At 39.2% G+C, this 18,538-nt stretch overlaps 1 protein-coding gene across 1 annotated transcript in view; it reads right to left on the minus strand.

Moving 5' to 3' along the window:
• Nucleotides 1-6,633: 6,633 nt before the first annotated feature.
• LOC141995542 (ropporin-1) overlaps nucleotides 6,634-18,538 on the minus strand; it is a 53,378-nt gene continuing 41,473 nt past the window's right edge. Inside the window, exons 3-6 of the mRNA XM_074966783.1 lie at nucleotides 17,701-17,818; nucleotides 16,382-16,543; nucleotides 7,714-7,889; nucleotides 6,634-6,700 (exon numbers count right to left, since the gene is read on the minus strand). Of these exons, the coding sequence (XP_074822884.1) occupies nucleotides 6,634-6,700; nucleotides 7,714-7,889; nucleotides 16,382-16,543; nucleotides 17,701-17,818 (523 nt within the window). The remainder of the gene's footprint in view (nucleotides 6,701-7,713; nucleotides 7,890-16,381; nucleotides 16,544-17,700; nucleotides 17,819-18,538) is intronic.

Genomic DNA, 18,538 nt, shown 5'->3' on the forward strand with positions numbered 1-18,538 from the left:
ACAGGCCCAACGGCTGCCGCGGCAGGGGAGGAGCCGTCATCCTCTCAGCCCCGCCTCTTCCGGCTCCCTCCCTCCGTGCCCGGCGCCGGCGGCAGCCGGAGCGGGCTGCGGAATAGGGCGGAGTCAGAAAACCAGGGCCAGGATTGGTGGAGGCCACGGCCCAGCGAACCAATAGTAAGAGAGAAGCCGGGCTAACCGGCCAAGTCAGAGAGCAGCTCGCTCTCTCACTCAGTCGGCGGGAGCGTCACCAGATCGCTCGCTGCCTGTTGTGCAGGGTCCTCAGAGCCCGGTCCACACGGCCTCTGAGTCAGAGCTGCCTCACCACATAATGCTAAACCGCTCCGGGTCCCCTCAGGTCACTGGGCCCCTGAGCCCCACATCCCCAGCTCCTGGCGCCCCTTTCGGAGATTACCCCACAGCGCCCCACTCGACCTCCTGGAATGTCCCGCCCCTGCGCAGCTTTCCCGCCTAGTAAATTGCAGCGAAAGCGACAGGCTGTTGCTTTCACAACAAGGACAACAAAAAAACCTTCGAAAACAGACTCCAAGGAGAGACTGCTGAATTGGAATTAATTTGCAGATTGGATACAATTAATTTAGGCTTGAATAGAGACTGGGAGCGGTTGAGTCACTATACAAAGTAAAACTATTTCCCCTTGTTTATTCCTCCCTTCCCCCCCACCCCCCCAAGGTTTCTCAGGAGTTCTTGTTAACTCCTGGAAATGTGCTGGAAATGGCCTACCTTGATTATCACTTCAAAAGGTTTTCTCTCCCCGCATCCCACTCTCCTGCTGGTAATAGCTCATCTTAAGTGATCACTCTCCTTACAATGTGTATGATAAACACCCATTTTTTCATGGTCTGTGTGTATATAAATCTCCCCACTGTATTTTCCACTGCATGCATCCGATGAAGTGAGCTGTAGCTCAGGAAAGCTTATGCTCAAATAAACTGGTTAGTCTCTAAGGTACCACAAGTACTCCTTTTCTTTTAACAAGGACATTGTTACTTTCTCTTGAACAGGCCCCACTGTTGAACTGATACTTCTTTGCAGTCACAGTAAAGTGTAACCAATGTTGGGGGGAAAGTCGTTCAAGATTTGTGACCAACTGTTAGAACATAACATACTGGGTGAGACCAAAGGTCCATCTAGCCCTCTATCCTGTGTTCGGACAGTGGCCAATGTTAGGTGCCCCAGAGGGAATGAACAGAACAGGCAATCATTAAGCGATCAGTTCTTTGTCGCTCATTCCCAGCTTCTGGCAAATAGCAGTTGTTTTACCTTGTGGTGCAGGAGACACATCAGAGCATGATGAGCTATCAATTTTTCTCAGCTGGTGGATTGCAAGCTGTTGGGGGGTGTCACAAAAGGCAATCGGACAGATGTGAGCCATTGCAAATTTTTAGGGCTGTCAACCGGAAAAAGAATTGTGAGATTAAAAAAATTAATCACAATTAATTGCATTTTTATTCACACTGTTAAACAATAGAATACCATTTTAAATTTATTATAAATATTTTGGATGTTTTCCTACATTTTCAAATATATTGATTTTAATTACGACACAGAATACAAAGTGTAGAGTGCTCACTTTATATTATTATTTTTCATTACAAATATTTGCACTGTAAAAAAGTGCAATCTACTCATCAAAGTATGAAGGGGCATACAAACATTTAGCTTATCCGGCACATAAATACCTTGCAATGCTGGCTACAACAGTGCCATGCATATATCTTTTCTCATTTTCAGGTGGTGTAAATAAGAAGCAGGCAGCATTATCTCCTGCAAATGTAAACAAACTTGTTTGTCTTAGCGATTGGCTGAACAAGAAGTAGGCTTAAGAGGACTTGTAGGCTCTAAAGTTTTATAAATTGCACTTTCAGAATAGAGATTGCACTACAGTACTTGTATGAGGTGAATTGAAAAATACTATTTCTTTTGTTTATCTTCTTTACAGTACAAATATTTGTAATACAAATAATAATATAAAGTGATACCTGTATACTTTGTATTCTGCATTGTAATTGAAATCAATATATTTGAAAATGTAGAAAAATAGCCAAATATTTATAATAAATTTAAATTGGTATTCTGTTATTGTTTAACAGTGCAATTAAAACTGTGATTAATCACGGTTAATTTTTTAAATCAAGTTAATTTGTGTTGAGTTAATTGCTTGAGTTAATTGCAATTAATTGAAAGCCTTACAAATTCTATTACAATCTAAAGCAAAGAAAAATCTCACTTCCCCATTGGTCACACACCTTACATTTCAAAGTCAAGTATGCTCTGTCAACCTACACAGACATATACAAACAAATAAATTATATAGGGTTACTATTGTTATCCTTGATACTTTTTTTATTCTTACTTTTATAGTAAATGTAAGGTAGAGAGTTGTGATATTTTGTTTACTTTGAATAAAGGGTTGCCAACCTGAAAAGATTGAGAAACACAGAACTATATAATTAATATCTATTGAGATGCAGGATGTTACCCAATGTGTATGCATTTTCATGAGAGATGGAAGGACTGTGCAATAAATATAAAATCTGATGTCATCAGTTATTTATTGCCACTGAACAGATGATTTACTTGGGCAACACCATAAACTGAAGGCTACAGGCTCCTTATGTAGACAACAAGTGCCACCTAGTGGAATAGAGGTTACAGTGAAATTGCAATCAAATATTTTTACAAAAATTGAAAGATCAGTAGATACATTTAAAACAGTAGCTGAGAATGGAAAAGGGAAGAGAGGGGCATTGACCTCCTAGGAGATCCTAGATGCTGGTAAGGGAGGATCCTTTTAGGGAATGGCATTGATGGCCTTGTAAGGTAGGCCTGGCACTGATGGTTTTACAATTGATATGCTGCCCCACTCAGGAAAATGAAATTATAGTAAGACAAATACATATTCATACCATTTCTATGGTCCATTCACAATTGTAAATGGGACAGTGTAACAGTTGCTTCTACCAGACAAAACAGCTGTGCAGTTCTGGGACTGTGAAACAAATTCTCTCAGGAACTAGGGACCATCACAAACCTCACCACCTTCTTCTCCAAGTGAAAGATGCATTTATTTGACCTTGACTTTTCTAATACAAATGCATAGTAACATGTATATTTTAAAAAAAATACTCTATACTCTATCAAAAAAATACACTTCATTGCATACGCTTCTTACCGTGGGGAGAAGATGAGAGAACAAACAACATGTGACAGATGTGTAGTCACATTGCTTAATTCACTACTGGAAGGCACTTGGCTACTATGGTGATGAACGTGGTGTATAGAAAAAAATAGAAAGTGAGCTTCACAGTAGCATCAGGACTTCAGGGAATTAAGAGTACTTAAGGAACCAGCTGAAGCAATCTCAGAACCATTAGCAATTATCTTTGAGAATTCATGGGGATGGGTGAGGTCTCAGAGGAGTGGAGAAGGGGAAACATAATACTTCCCTTAAAAAAGGGGAACAAAGAGGATCCAGGAAATTATAGACCAGTCAGTCTAACTTCAATATCTGAAAAGACACTAGAAGAAATTATTAAACAATCAATTTGTAAGCACAGAGAGGATAATAGAGTTATAAGGAATAGTCAGCATGGATTTGTCAAGAACAAATCATGCCAAACCAACCAAATTTCCTTCCTGGACAGAGTTACTGGCCTAGTAGTTGGGGGGAAGCAGGAGATGTGTTATGCCTTGATTTTAGTAAGGCTTTTGACACAGTCCCATGCAACAGTTTCATAAGCAAACTGGGGAAATGTGGTCTACATGAAATTACTATAAGGTGAGCGCACAACTGACTGAAATATCTTACTCAAAGAGTAGTTATTAATGGTTTACTGTCAAACTGGGAGGGTGTATCTAGTAAGATCCCCCAGAGGTCAGTCCTAGCTCCAATACTATTCAGTATTTTAATTAATAACTTGTATAATGGAGAGGAGAGTATGCTTATAAAATTTGCAGATGACACCAAGCTGGGAGTGGTTGCAAGCACTGGAGGACAGAATTTGAATTCAAAATGACCTTGACAGATTGGAGAATTGCTTTGAAATCAACAATATGCAATTCATTAAAGATAAGTACAAAGTACTTCACATAGGAAGGAAAAATCAAGTGCACAATTACAAAATGGGGAATAACTGGCGAGATGATAGTACTTCTGAAAAGGATTTGCGGATTATAGCGGATCGCAAATTGAATATGAGAGAGAGACAAGGTGGGTGAGGTAATATCTTGTATTGGGCCAACTTCTATTGGTGAGAAAGACAAGCTTTCAAGCTTACACAGAGCTCTTCTTCAGATCTGGGAAATGTACTCAGAGTGTCACAGAAAAATACAAGGTGGAACAGATTGTTTACTTTAAGTACTTAACACATATTTCAAGGGACCATTCATGGGCCTGTTAACACCTTGCCAGTCATAGGTGCTAAAGGGAGAAAAAGCAAAGAACAAGATGAGAATGTTCACAGAAGATGATGGGCAATTATCAAACTAAAGTCAAGTACCTTATGGTGCAACTATTTCTCTGAGATGCTTTAAGTCCCCAAACTACTACTCGACATGAGGGTGAGCGTCCACCAAACTGATCATTGATGGCCATGAGTGCAAAGGCTTGAATAATTAAAGAAAGAACTAATCTAAATTATTTAAAAACAAACAACAGCTTCCTCTTCCCCCCCTTCATTTAGAATGATTTTCAGAGATGTATTCTACAATGCATATTAGCAGAAGAGACATATGCAACCAGATTTCTTTTTAAAATTGAAAGTGAGTGAGGAGAATAGAAAGAGGTGATGTGACTAGAAGTTACAGTATTGCCAACCACAAGTGATCAAAAATCATGAAACAGACCCCTAAAATCATGAGATTTTATAAATAATCAAGTAATATATCGTTACCTCACACATTCATAACTGATAACAAATGTTTGCTTATATTTGGTCCAGTCTTTGCTGGATGTTCTAACTCATCTCCAGAAAGAAGATCAAGTCAGCTATGCCCTTGATGAGTCTCAACTGTAATTTCTTGTTCTTTGCAGAAACGGAGTACTATAAAGCCAGTATAATCACTCCTGGGGGGGAAAAAAGTGCCCCTCTCTTACTCAACAGTGTCCTCTATGATCAAGTCAGGGATAATATTGAAAGACTTATGAGAAGGCCCAGTCCCGTCTTCTTTGGCCAGAGGATTTAGGCTGGAGCATGAGGCCTTAAAGGCGGGTGGTACTAAAAGAAAAATATATGTATATTTCCAGTTTAAATTAAAATACTTTATATTGAATCTCCTAGCCAAGATAGTATGTGGGTAGCTGACCATTCTTTAGAGATAAAATTAACACAAACAGAACACTCAAGCAGTCAAACCAACTTTAAAAAGACCTTTAAATAAGCTGCACTTCAGTATCTAAGCTGTTTTCTGAATACACAATAGTTTTGTTCTGTAAGTCAATTTGGGTACAGAAGGTCAATAATAGTTTAGGCCCAGCTCCTATGGCAAAACTTTAATTAACTTAAGGAGCAGGATCAGAAAACATAGAGACAGATTCTGTGGTCATTTTGCACAAATGGGCTAGGACAGAAGAAGCCTTTCTCATTCCCTTTTCATGGCCTTGCATAAAAGGCAGACAAAATTACTGTCCCTCCTATATGGGGAGCTCAAGGATTGGTCTCTGTAGTCCATCAGGAGTATACAATACCCTAAATACGATGAGTAGTTATGGCGAAGAGGCCGAGCTTGTCGCTGTTCTCCACTTTGCCCCAGCCCACGGAGTGGAGCCAATCTCATACGATGGAGTAAGCTGTATCCACAAAGAGTGTAATAGTGGGTGTGTTTCTGGGGAGTGCAGGAAAGGCAGAATGTTGCCTGGTGCTTGCACTGTGGTGGTACTGCTTCACCTCTTTCAGGAGTGATCTAGCTCTTTGTCAGGAGCACTGACATGCTCCCTGTCAGGAGCACTGATATTAGATGAGATACTGCTATAACACCATATCCCTGTCACAGGATAATTTTCCATAAGGTTCTCATTGGCTTTACTTGGCAGCAGAAAATCATTAGTTTCCAATCACTGGTTGGAAAACTGGAATGTTTTCCTGCAAGAAATTTTGAATGAAAATCTTTCAATTTTTGCTCAAAAACATTTCAGTTTTCCCATGGGAAGTTTTGAATTAATTTGATTAAGATCTTATGTATGTCTTTTTTTAAACCGAAAACTGAAACCAAATGGCATTTTAAATGGAAACAAAATGAACATTTTTTCATATGAAAACATCAATTCAAAATGAGAATTTTTGTTTAGAAATTTTCTGCAAAATGTTTTTGTTGTAATTGACATATTCTGATGAAAAATTTATTTCAATAAAACTGTATTTTTCAAAGGGAAAACTTTCAGCACAATAAATAAATAAATAAAATACAAAATTGACCAGCTCTAATCATTAACCTGTGACAATGTTCCATTCCACTGACAGTCTCTTAATCCACACTCACACTTTGTGATTGACTTCTTGGCCAAATTGTTTATTGATAGAAACAAGAAAAAAGACAGTGAAAGGCCTAATAGTAACCATTATTTTGAAGCACGTTTCTTCATTTTCCTATCAAAGTACTTGATAAGCTGTGCCACTATTCCAGTCTGACCCGTGGATTCTGGGTAAAATCATTCACCTTGATTAGGCCATCAGGTCCAATGCTGCATAAAAAATGGAATATATATTAAATTCATTGAGACCTGGATTTTCATTATAGTTGTAAGAGAAAACATAATACTAATTATGTTCACCCAATCTCTGCTCCCTGTGCTGTAGTCAAACTTCTCTTCTCTCCAAACTGTGCTCTTTGGCCCTCCTCCTACTCCAGTTGAAGTCAATGAAAACATTTGCATTGACTTTAGTGGGAGTTGGATGGAATCCTTTGTCTCTTTCATCCATCCCAGATCATGACTTTTCCCATGGCATCCTGTACACTTGGAACAAGTTTTTAATTTATTTACATCAAGATGCTTCCCTTTTTCAAAATACACCTAACAATCCATGAAGCATTTTCTATAATGTTATATTGTTATACCATTTACTATAATGACCATTTGTCATTCTGGGCATATTTGTTTTACTCTATTGAGCTATATTGCACTGTTGTAACTTTAGGGGCAGAGCTTCACCTGGTATAAATTGTCAAAGCCAGTTTTTCTAGCTGAGGATCTGCCCCTTAGAGTGTAAGCTATCTGGGACAGGGGCTTGTTACTTGTTTAGTTCTATATAAATAATAAATGGTAACAATCCTTAGGACTCTGCCATTTGAACTCTGTGCTTTTCTTTGGACTGAAATAATTTGGTGCCGGGACAACATCTTTCTTTGTCTCCTTTGAAGCATTTAGCACACCTTTGGGTGCTATACAATAAATAATAATGATTCCTCCTCTTTCCTGTCTCTTCACTCCCCCATTATTATTGGTCTTTATTGCTCCCTCATAATTAACTTTCACTCCCTCATTTTAACAATTCTTTCTCTATGACTGCTACTATTTTCACTTCTTCCTTTCACTTCACTTCTTTCTCTCTCTCTACCTTCTGCCTCTCTTTTCTACTGTCTCCCTTCCTCGTTTGTTTCTCCATCCTTACTGCAGTTTAATAACTACAGCATAAATACATGCGTCTGATGAAGGAAGCTTTAACTGTGGTTGACAGTTGACAGAGATTTACTTACACCTCCTGTTCAATGTAATTCAGCATTCGGCTGACATGGGATGCTGAAATCTCCCCGTCCACTTCAGCAATGTATGTGTAGAGAAACTGGAAAGTGCTAAAAGGAATACGTGGAGGTCCACTGTCATAATCACTGGATAAAACCTCACATATAATCTTCAGTGTTTTTGCAATAGTCTATTGGGAAAATAAAATAAAATAAGTGAGCCTCACTTTTGGCACTATCAATGAAGAGACTAGAGGCCTACTTTTCTTGGTATGGAGAGAAACACTGTCATAAAGACACCAAAAATCTGTCTGAAAAGCCATAAATAAAGGACTGAATGATAAATGACAATGTAACAAATAAATGGAGAGGTCTGCTGGGATCTCCAGGAGCGGGATTAAGGCTTTATTTTATTTAACTTTTTTATTAATGGTCTGGAAGATGAGATAAGTATTTGGAGATTGTTTGATGGATAGTACTATTATAAATGTGACGTTATTCATATTATAAATAGTACATTTATTTTGCAGGTGACACTGAGGGCTAGATTTTGTCTTTAGGCCCAGCTTTGTGTGAGGGCTGATTATTGAATGGTTACATTTCAGGAATAGCTCTAAGAGACATTGAACCTTTGCGGTTCATCTCCCTCTCTTTTTTCTCGTTACTCTGGCTGGGCAGCACTTTACTTTTGGCCTATACCAGCAGCAAATTTTGACACTCTGTGCTGGCTGGTGCATTAGGGAATGGAGTTAAGGCTTTGCCAATTACCAGCCCCTCCATCCAAACCTGCCTTAGGTAAATGGGCATAGATTATGCACCTGTGCACTTCAATTTAAGGTCTGGTTAACCAGTTAAGGGGGTGTAAGAGGTTTTCAAACTCCGTCTTATTCTCCTGTGTGGGAGCATTTATTATCCAAGTCAAAGTCTAGTGCAAAAGTGGGAGGTATTCCAAACAAGATCTAATTCTATAATCTGGACTCAAGCAAAATTCCCATTAAAGTCAACTAATATAAAGGGACCTGAAAAGTTATCAGTATGGGATGGAAATACTAAAATAAAATTCATCCTGGAAAAATGCAAACTAAAATATTTTGTGGAGTGGGAACTCAGCTATTCAATGGGAAGGACAAATCTAGAGCACAGTAATGACAAAGTGGTGATGGTGAACAGCAATATGATGGTACAAAACACTCCACTGTGAATGTGGTTTTCATATGAAGAGAAATTATGTCACAGACTACAGGAATAACAATCCTACTGTGCAGTTTATGATTCAGGTGGGATTGCGCCTGCAACACTATACTTCTCAATACCAGAAAGAGGTTGACAAATTGGAGGGAATTCAGAGAATAGCAACAAAAATTATTTAAGGGCAGTAGGAATTAATTTATAAGAAAAGACTCAAAGAAGAAATTATGTAAAAGTTGGGTATGTTATGAGTAATGAAATATATTATAATTATTTGTTGTGGTGTCATTTGAGATCTCAACCCCATTGGGCGGTGTGATGGGGTGGACTAGGCCCTGCCACACCCCACCCCAGAAAAGGGCAGTAAAGCGGTCCTCCAAGCTGCCTAGAGTGGCTGTGAGGGAAGCAGCCAATCAGGGCCCAACAGACTAGTATAAAAAGAGCTGCAGGGCCAGAGTGGGGGAGTTCCTTGCTAGAGCTGGATGGTGTGTGGATGGCTGAGGGATCTGCAGTACCTTGGATGAGGTAGTCCTGCCAGAAGCTGGGGAGAGTGAGAAGGAGTCCTTAGTGGGTTGCGGGGACTCCATCAGGACAAGGCCCTAAAGTAAGGGTGAAGATGGCACAGGGCTGCGGGGAAGTGGCCCAAGCAATTAGAACAGTAGTGGGACTTAGATAAAGGGACACAGTGGACAGCTGCTATCTACAGGGTCCTTGGGTTGGCACCTGGAATAGTGGATGGGCCTTGGTCCCTCCCATCCCCATTAACCATTGGGGGAAGTGGCCTGGACACTGAGGCATCCCAGGGCAAGTAAATAAACTGCAACAGCCCAGCTGGAGAGTTGTGGACGGAAAGTAGGGTGACCAGACAGCAAGTGTGAAAAATCGGGACCGGGGGGGGGTAATAGGAGCCTATATAAGAAAAAGCCCCAAATATTGGAACTGTCCCTTTAAAATCAGGACATCTGGTCACCTTAACGGAAAGGCCCTAAGAGAGTGAAGACTTTATCGCCAGGGAGGGAGCCCTGGGGCACTACCCTATCCTGGAGCAGGGACAACTTGTGGGAGACATTACAGAGGGTACTGAGAGAGACCCCTGTTGGGCTTGTACCCCAGAAGGGGTTTTGCTTTGCTTTTATTACACCAGCTGTGTGTGACTTGGCCAGAGGGTTGAGTCACCGAAGACCCACCACAAAGAGAGAGAGAGAGTGCAGGCACATGCACTTGGCCAGAGGGCACTTGTGAGAGGTGAGTGCGACCCCATTACAGGCGGGTAGTATATAAACATAACAAAAGGATGGTCCCTGTTGCAAAAAGTTTACAATATAAGATGACAGACTGGTACAGTACAACAAATAAAAACTGTCTACAAGATCTGAAATGTGTTATCAACAAGAAAAACTAAGAGTTGCTTAGGATGGTATACTCTGGGGAGCTGGAACCTCACCTTTTTATGAGTGCTGTCATCAGCTAAGGTGAAACAAAGTTCTTTTGCTTAGAAAAGTACAGGAAACAAACGAACAAAAGGAAGGATCTAGGAACAATAGAAGCAGAGCTGCAAGCCATCAAATCACACTAGAAAACAGGATGACCAGCTCTATAGGCAATTATCTATAAGACAGGAAAAAAGCTGCATAATCATGAAGGACTTCAATCTGAGCGATACATGCTGGAGGTCTCATGCCACCAGTACTAAAACATCCTTGGAATTTATAAAAATTATAGATGACCGTTTCCTAACTCAAAAATTGTTGCATCCAACATGGGGCAATATATATTAGACCACCTCTTGACAGATAAAGAGGAATTGATCACAGACGTAAAAATCAGAGGATGCTTAGGTGTAAGTGATCATGACTTGGCTATATTTGTTATGTGTAAGCACAATAAATTCCAAACCGTAATATATGTACTTGGTGTTTTTACAAGGACCAGTTTCACAAAACTGAAAACAATTAAGAGACAAATCAGCGGGGAGAAAACTTGAAACTGTTCAAGAAGGTTTTACTACATTTACAAAAAGGCACAACTGAGCAGGAAGATTATGGTGGTTAAAAAACCTGACTGGTTTAGAGAGGAAGTGACAACAGCTATAAAAAATAAAAATATATAACAAATGAGAAAAAGAGGTGACTAATAGCAGTGAATATAAATTGGAAGCTAGGAGCTGAAGTAAATTGATAAGGTAAGCAAAAGGACAAAAGGCAAAATCTGTGGACAGCAAAGTTATGGACAAGAAGGAATTTAAGTATATTAGGAAGAAAAGGAATCCTAAAAACAGTACTGGTCCATTATTACATGGGAATAGTAGAATTGCCAATAACAATGCAGAAAGGGCAGAAATGTTTAATAAATATTTCTGTTCTGTGTTTGGGGAGAAAAAAATGATGTAGTCATATCATATGACTATTAAATAGTTTCCATTCCAACAGTAACTAAAGGAGGATGTTAAATAGCAACTATTAAAGTGAGATTTTTTTTTTTAAACTCCTGGATGCAAGTTAGCTGGGCCTGCTGATTTAAAATTGTCTAAGGAGCTCATTGGACCATTACTGTGGATTTTCAATAAGTCTTGGAACAGTGGGAAAGTTCCAGAGCACTGGAAGAAAGCTATTGTTGTGCTAATATTTAAACAGGCAAATGGGATGATCCAGTTAATTATAGGCCTGTCAGTCTGATATTGATCTCTGGCAAAATAATGGAATGGCTGATATAGGACTCAATTTACACAGAGTTAAAGAATACAATGGCGTTATAGAAAATAGACCTGTCAGACTAATCTATTTTTTTTTGTTTTGAGAGTATGAGCTTGGTTGATAAAGGTAAGAGTATTGATGTGATATACTTAAACTTCTGTTAGGTGCTTGACTTGGTACTGATGACATTTTGATTAAGAAACTAGAAGAATACAAAATCAACAATGGTACACATTAAATGGATTAAAAACTAGCTAAGTGATAGGTTTCAAAATGTAATTGTAAACAGGGAATCCTCATTAAACCGGTGTGTTTCTCCAGGAGTCCTACAGAGATTGGTTTTTGACGCTATGCTATTTAGCAGTTTTATCAATAACTTGGAAGAAAACAAAATAATTACTGATAAAGATGACATAAAGATTGGGGAGTAGTAAATAATGAAGAGGACAGTTCATTGACACAGGGTTATCTGGATCACTTGGTAAACTGGGTGCCAGCAAACAATGTGTTTCAATGTGACCAAATGTTTACAGGATGGGGGACAGTATCGTGGGAAGCAGTAACTCTGAAAAAGATTTGGGGGGTCAGGGTGGACATTTAGCTGAACATTAGTTCCAAGAGTGATATTATGACTAAAAGGGCAAATTATTCTTTGATGTATAAATAGGGATAAGGAGATTGCCTTACTTCTGTGTTTGGCCCTGGTGTCCATACTTCAAGAAGGATGATGAAAAATTGGAAAGGGTTCAGAGAAGACCCATGAGAATGATTAAAGGATTGGAAAACATGTCTTTTAGAAAAAGATTCAAGGAGATCAATCTATTTAGCTTAACAAAGAGAAGGTTGAGGGTTGACTTGATCACAGCCTATGAGTACCTACATGGAGAACAGAAATCTGATAATAGAGGAGTCTTCAATTTAGCAGACAAAGGTATATCAGGACCAATGGCTGGAAGTTAAAGCTAGACAAATTCAGAGCAGAAATAAGGTGCAAATTTAACAGTGAGGGAAACTAATCATTAGAATAATTTACTGAGGATTGTGGTGGGTTCTCTCTTACAATAGATATAAGATCACACCATTCATACAGTGTAAAGCATGCCTGGTTGGTTGGTACTGTTTTTACAGTGACTGCCTTGCACATTGGGGGCCCCCACCCTGCATTCTGTGTGCATCTAAACGTCTGATGAAGAGAGGTTCAATTGTATAATGGATGATGGACTTAATTTGATGCACCAGTGTTTTCCATTGTGTGCCACTAACCATAACCTTTTAGAGTTCATCATTTGTAAAAACTCACCTTTAATGTAAAGGTCTGATATATAAAACTATATTTCAAGCCCTCCTGGCCAGGAATCTTGACTTTTAAGAAATATTTCTAAAAAGCACCGAACTCATTTTTGAATGCTGTAAAAATATTAACGTTAATCATGAAGGGATGTGAAACATCCTTCAGATCATGAGAGCTCTGGTGAAGCTGGGATGGTTGTGAACCTTAAATGTTTAGGGCCCTGATATATCATTGTAACAGGATGGCTTGCCCATGGTCTGGAGTGCCTGGGGCTAAGTTAGCCTGATCACAAGATGAGCCCCACCTGCGAGGAATCTGGTGATTCGAATATAAAGGGCAACAGGAAGCTGCAGGGAGGGGTGTGGCCAGGGGTAAAAGTAACTCCAGACACTTACCGGTACTGGGCCTCGGCCAGGGCCTCGGGCAGAAGGGGCGGGGCTGAGGATCAGCACCCGCTCTTACAGGCCACTTGGCGCTCCAGTAGCGATTTAAAGGGCCCGGGGCTCCGGATGCCGCTGCTGCGGCCACGCTTTAATGTGGGCTGCATATGGGCCGGTGCGGGTTCTTCCCGGTATGCCGTACTGGCCAGTACCGGCTCACTTTCACCCCTGGGTGTGGCTAAGAGAGAGAGTAGCTGAGATTGCTAGAGCCAGGACGTCTGGCAGTAAATTCAGAAAAGAGGAGTTTATGTGGAGAAGGTGGAAAGAGCAGCTATGAAGAACACGTTTGGTTCCTGTAGAACACTAGCCAGATAAAGCCTGTGAGTGGGAGTTTAAGAAGGGAAGTTGAGCTGAAACATGTTTGTTTTTGGACTTTTGAGTTCTGTATTTTACAAACTCTAGTGCCAACCTGAGGAGAACTGCAGGAGAGTGAATTAAAGGGTTTGAGCTTAGACAGTTACTGGAAACTGAATTCTTACAGGGTCCAGATGAAGGGAAAATAGAGGTGGAATGGCCAAAGAGGCAACCCTAGTCATGAGGGGGTGCTCAGGAGGCAGTAAATGGTTACAGTCATTATCCTATAAAGGATTATCAGTTAAAGCCTTTTGTTGAATATGGAAGCATACAAATGGTTGATCCTGATATCCTAACATGCAATTAGAGATTTTTTTCCCCCCCAGAGTGTGGCCTAATTCTGATCTCATTAAAGTCAATAAAATCCCACCTTTAGTTCCCACTGATGCTAACAGGAGTGTTCACTAGGAATATATGAACAGGTTAGGGATAATTAATCTTAAAGAATTATCTAATTTGTAGAACACCGCATCATTAAGGGCCACAATGTTTTGAACTTTATGAGCTGCTGACAGCTTTAACAGTATAGATATTTTTTTTTCCAGTTACCGGTTTAATATTATACATTGCACAGAAAGTTGCAAGACTCTTGAATCCCACAAGATGGAGCCAATTTATTGTATAATGACCAGCCCTACGCTTATTCTAAGACCGACAAAGGGTCCCTCATTATTTCTTTGAAATAAACTAATGCACATGTATTTTGTTTAACTGGATTCATGGAAGCGTCACTGGCACCTCATGGAAAACTTTTTACTTAGAGACAATTCTGCTGATGTGAATGTTTCTCACTAGTAGGGGCATTAGCATGAAAACAGGAGCTTTATTGTCTGGGACTTCATTGACTCCAACTGTTTGTTGCTCACCTGAAGTCAAAATTTTCTGTGACATCAAAATTATCTGCACAAAACCTAAGTCTAATGTCACAATTAGAATATTATGAATTTAATTGAGGAATACGCTGAAGGAAGAGATGAATGCCTAAGCACAAATATCCCATTTTCATAAAAAGGTCCCTAATGAAACAAAAGAGAAGTGAAATACAGAAAATAGGATTTCTAAATAGAACTATCTCTAAATGGAATGATTTTTAAGATTTGCTATGATGCAAAAATTGCTAGTGATACTGACTGATCATATTGAACACAATCACCACTGATGTAAAACTTGTAAAGGTTTTAGTTAACTCATTTTAAGCACTGTTATATTTATTGTTTCAGGAGCAGATTGATACATTTTAAAGCCATGAGGGACCATTATGATTATCTAGTCTGACCTGCTAACTATAAGCCATAGAAGATCATCCTAGAACTTCTGCTTCAAGTCCATAACTTCTGTCTGAGCTATAGCATATCTTTTAGAAACATATCTAATCTTGACTTAAAGATTGCAAGTGATGGAGAATCCACCACATGCCTAAGTATTTTGTTCCAATGGCTAACCACCCTCACTTTTTTTTTTTAAAGTTTGCCTGAGAGAATACATTCACCTTCTCTGCAATAGATCAGATAGGATTTGAACATGCAGCCACTTACCCACAGAGCACAACATGTTCTGCTGCTCCATTAAGCCATTCCAGGTATGTTGAGAATATAAATATATGTTAATAAAAATGTACATTTATTAATGCCTGTTTCAAATTATAAGAATCTAAAAGGGCACCTATCCTAGGTCCTAAGAGCCCCTGACATTTTCCTAAAATGCCCATCATAACAAATCCAGCAGGAAACCCCACCATATACCAAACACAAGTATCTAAACTCTTAACCCAAAGCCTCATTAAAATTTTGAATTTTGCAGCATACCCTGAAGGCCAACAGAATGTGGCTATTTCAGACCCAGCAGGAAAATGAATTCCAAAGTCAAGGGGCCCTCATGGGGAACACTTCCTAACACTTCTAAACCAAGAGGGTTGCAGATCAAACAGATAGGAAAAATGTGAATCTAGAACATAGGATGTGGTACCAAGTTCCCTCCAACACTTTTAGAATCTCAGTCAGCACCAACAGGTGAAATTTATGTGGAGTGACAAGATGTTATTCTGCCCTCATGGAAGCGGAGAATTTACTCCAAATGTGCATAATTTTTCTCTTAAAAGAACTATACATTTCCTTACACTGGGAGGAATTTAGACTCTCAGTGCAGAAAGCCAGAATAAACCAAGCTATCCATCACCCAAAGCAAATCTATTGACTGAAATATTGTGGATGCTATCGTGGAGACAACCTCTTTTTGCCTCCCTTGTAGTTATGGCATATGTGTCTAGAAAAACCTTTGTTACAATCAGATAAAGTCTATAACTCTGCCACTGTCACTCCTAACTGTCTTCCCCTATTGTTGCAAATCATCTGTAAAACAATGTGAACTGTTATAATGAAGTTGGGAAAGAGGATCCAGGTACCACTATATCAGTGGTAGAGAAAATAAATCCTGTTATAAAAGCCTAATATGACATTGATCAGTTGGAGGAGCAATACTCTTGCAGAGCCTTCTATAAGTGCTCTGGTTCCTTGACCTCTGAGGGCAGATGGTCAAAATAACTCCCTCATCCCAAAAGGAAAGGTGTGTGCTGAACTCAAAGCCAGGAGGTGTGTTTGATCCATGACCTGGGTAAAATATCCAATTGCTCAACCTCCAATCTCAACCCGAAACACTAAATCAAGATCAGCTATGTAAAGAATATAGAAACGTGAATGAAAAAGTGTAGATAAACTTACAACTCCAAGAGAGCTACATGCCAGGGCTAAAAACTTAAGCCATTCAATTTCTTCGGTAAAACGACCAACATTCATAACACTCTCAAATAAGTCTGTTGGGAGATTCAGCACCTTCCACATGTGGGCCAGTTCATCTACATGGATTATCAGTCTGCCGCTCACCTGGAAATAAATACATAATAATATGCATCACAGGTAAAGAAATATCTTTCCCTTTCATTTCCAGTTTTGCTATTCTTGAAACTGAAATCTCAGCCCAAACATCCCCACCCTTATTAACTATGAAATCTGGAGAGTCATTGAGGGGCTTGAACATTTTCTCCAAGAACTACAGAACAGAAGAAATCGAAAGAACAGAATGGGCTCCTAACAAAGTCCTTGCACTATGCTTGGCATGAAGTAAATTAGTCTTTTGGGTCAGTGGTAAGTACCACCAGGGTACTATGTCAAAATAAAGACTGTGTTGATGTCAGAGTATTTGACACAATGGGCACTCTGAGGGCGCTGAAGTTCAGCTTCAGGCCTTGCCATACTGAATCTACACTAATAGAGCAGGATGCCCAGCTGGGGCACTTTACTTAGATTTGTTCTAGACTTTTGCTTTTGAAATAGTCTGGGCTGACTTTGAATTGGATTTATGGAAAGAGCTGATGATGCCAGAGAGCCTTCAGGAGCAACTGGATGTCTGACACACATTTTGCAGGCAGGGTTGAGAAAGCTCTTTGTAGATTTGATCCATATAGAAAATAGAAATGAAGACTGAGGACAGTGATGATTCCAGGCTGTAAATTTTGATATAATTAACAGTGTGAGTTAAGGAAACAAATTGTTTCTGCTACATCTGGCAGGACTTCAATTTTATGAACATATAGCCTGAGTGCGTAACCTTTACTGTTGCTGAATACTTATGCAAATAATTCCATTGAGTACAGTGGCATTACTTGTGTGAGTAAGTGTTCGCATTGAAAAAGGTTGCCCAATCAGGACCAAAGGGAGTACAATTCAAGGAATATTTTATTTTGTACTGTTGCATCTAGCCAAGGAGTCACATTTTTAAAGGTCTTATTTCTCAGTTCTTCATTGGTAGAAACCTGTGATTTTTTTTCAAAGATACCAGCTAATATATTAGTATTCTCCATACACATTTTACTTGTATTCATTGAATAGAGTATTTGCAGACATAACATTGAAAGCAAATACATTTTCTCAGACTGAAAATGTAGTATCCGTAACATTATTAAAGAAGCAAAATAGCATATGGATGTAAATATTCTGTCTCTATATATTTTGCCCCAGAAAATAAATTAGATGTTTCTTACTCGTTGGTGTAAGACCTTTAAGAGCTCTGGAGTGAGTTCTGCCCAGTTTGACAAAGGTACCCTTTCTGATCGCTCTCTTACTGGAGGTAAATCACCACGGGCCACAGCACTAAAGTAACTAGACAGAGAAAGACAGATAGATGCTTGCTTTCTAAATGCTTTTAACAGAAGCAGATATTAAACATAATGGTTCATATGATTTATGCTTACTAAATAGAAGACAATTGGATTTCAACTATCTGATGCAGCAGCTTCTGTTTAAGCAGCACTGCTTTTAATCAGAAAAGTGCTGTGCTATCAAACAACTTTCCTTTCATTCCTGCATATAAGTGGTATTTTTAGGGCCTGAATCATCTCCCGTTGTAGTCAGTGGGAGTTCTTCCATTGACTTCAGTGGTCTTTATATTCAGCCCATAGTGTTTCTTTGGACATCTAATTTTTGGCCCTGATTCAGGAAAGCATTAAAGCATAAGTGTAATTCCATCCCTATTCAGGATAGTATGTTAGCATATGCTTAAGAGCACTTCATGAATAAGAGTGCTTTCCTGAATCAGGGTCATTAAATTAAAATCATCTTTTAAAGAAACCATACATTTTCTCACAAATTTTAGGACAAGTCTGTGATATTATCAAATAGAAGCAAATATGTTACAATAAAAGAGAACTTTCCTCCTAATAAAATATTAATGGTCATACAGTATACATCTTTTTCTCTTTAATAATGAACAGCACTACATTCAAAATGCTTTATTGTTGTTCCAAAGGAAACTAGTATTCTGGAAACAATACAGACCGGCTTTAGCTATAATACAGTGGTGCCCAACCTTATGGTACAGGA

This window comes from Natator depressus, chromosome 11 (genome assembly GCF_965152275.1).
Source record: "Natator depressus isolate rNatDep1 chromosome 11, rNatDep2.hap1, whole genome shotgun sequence".
Lineage (NCBI taxonomy): Eukaryota > Metazoa > Chordata > Testudines > Cheloniidae > Natator > Natator depressus.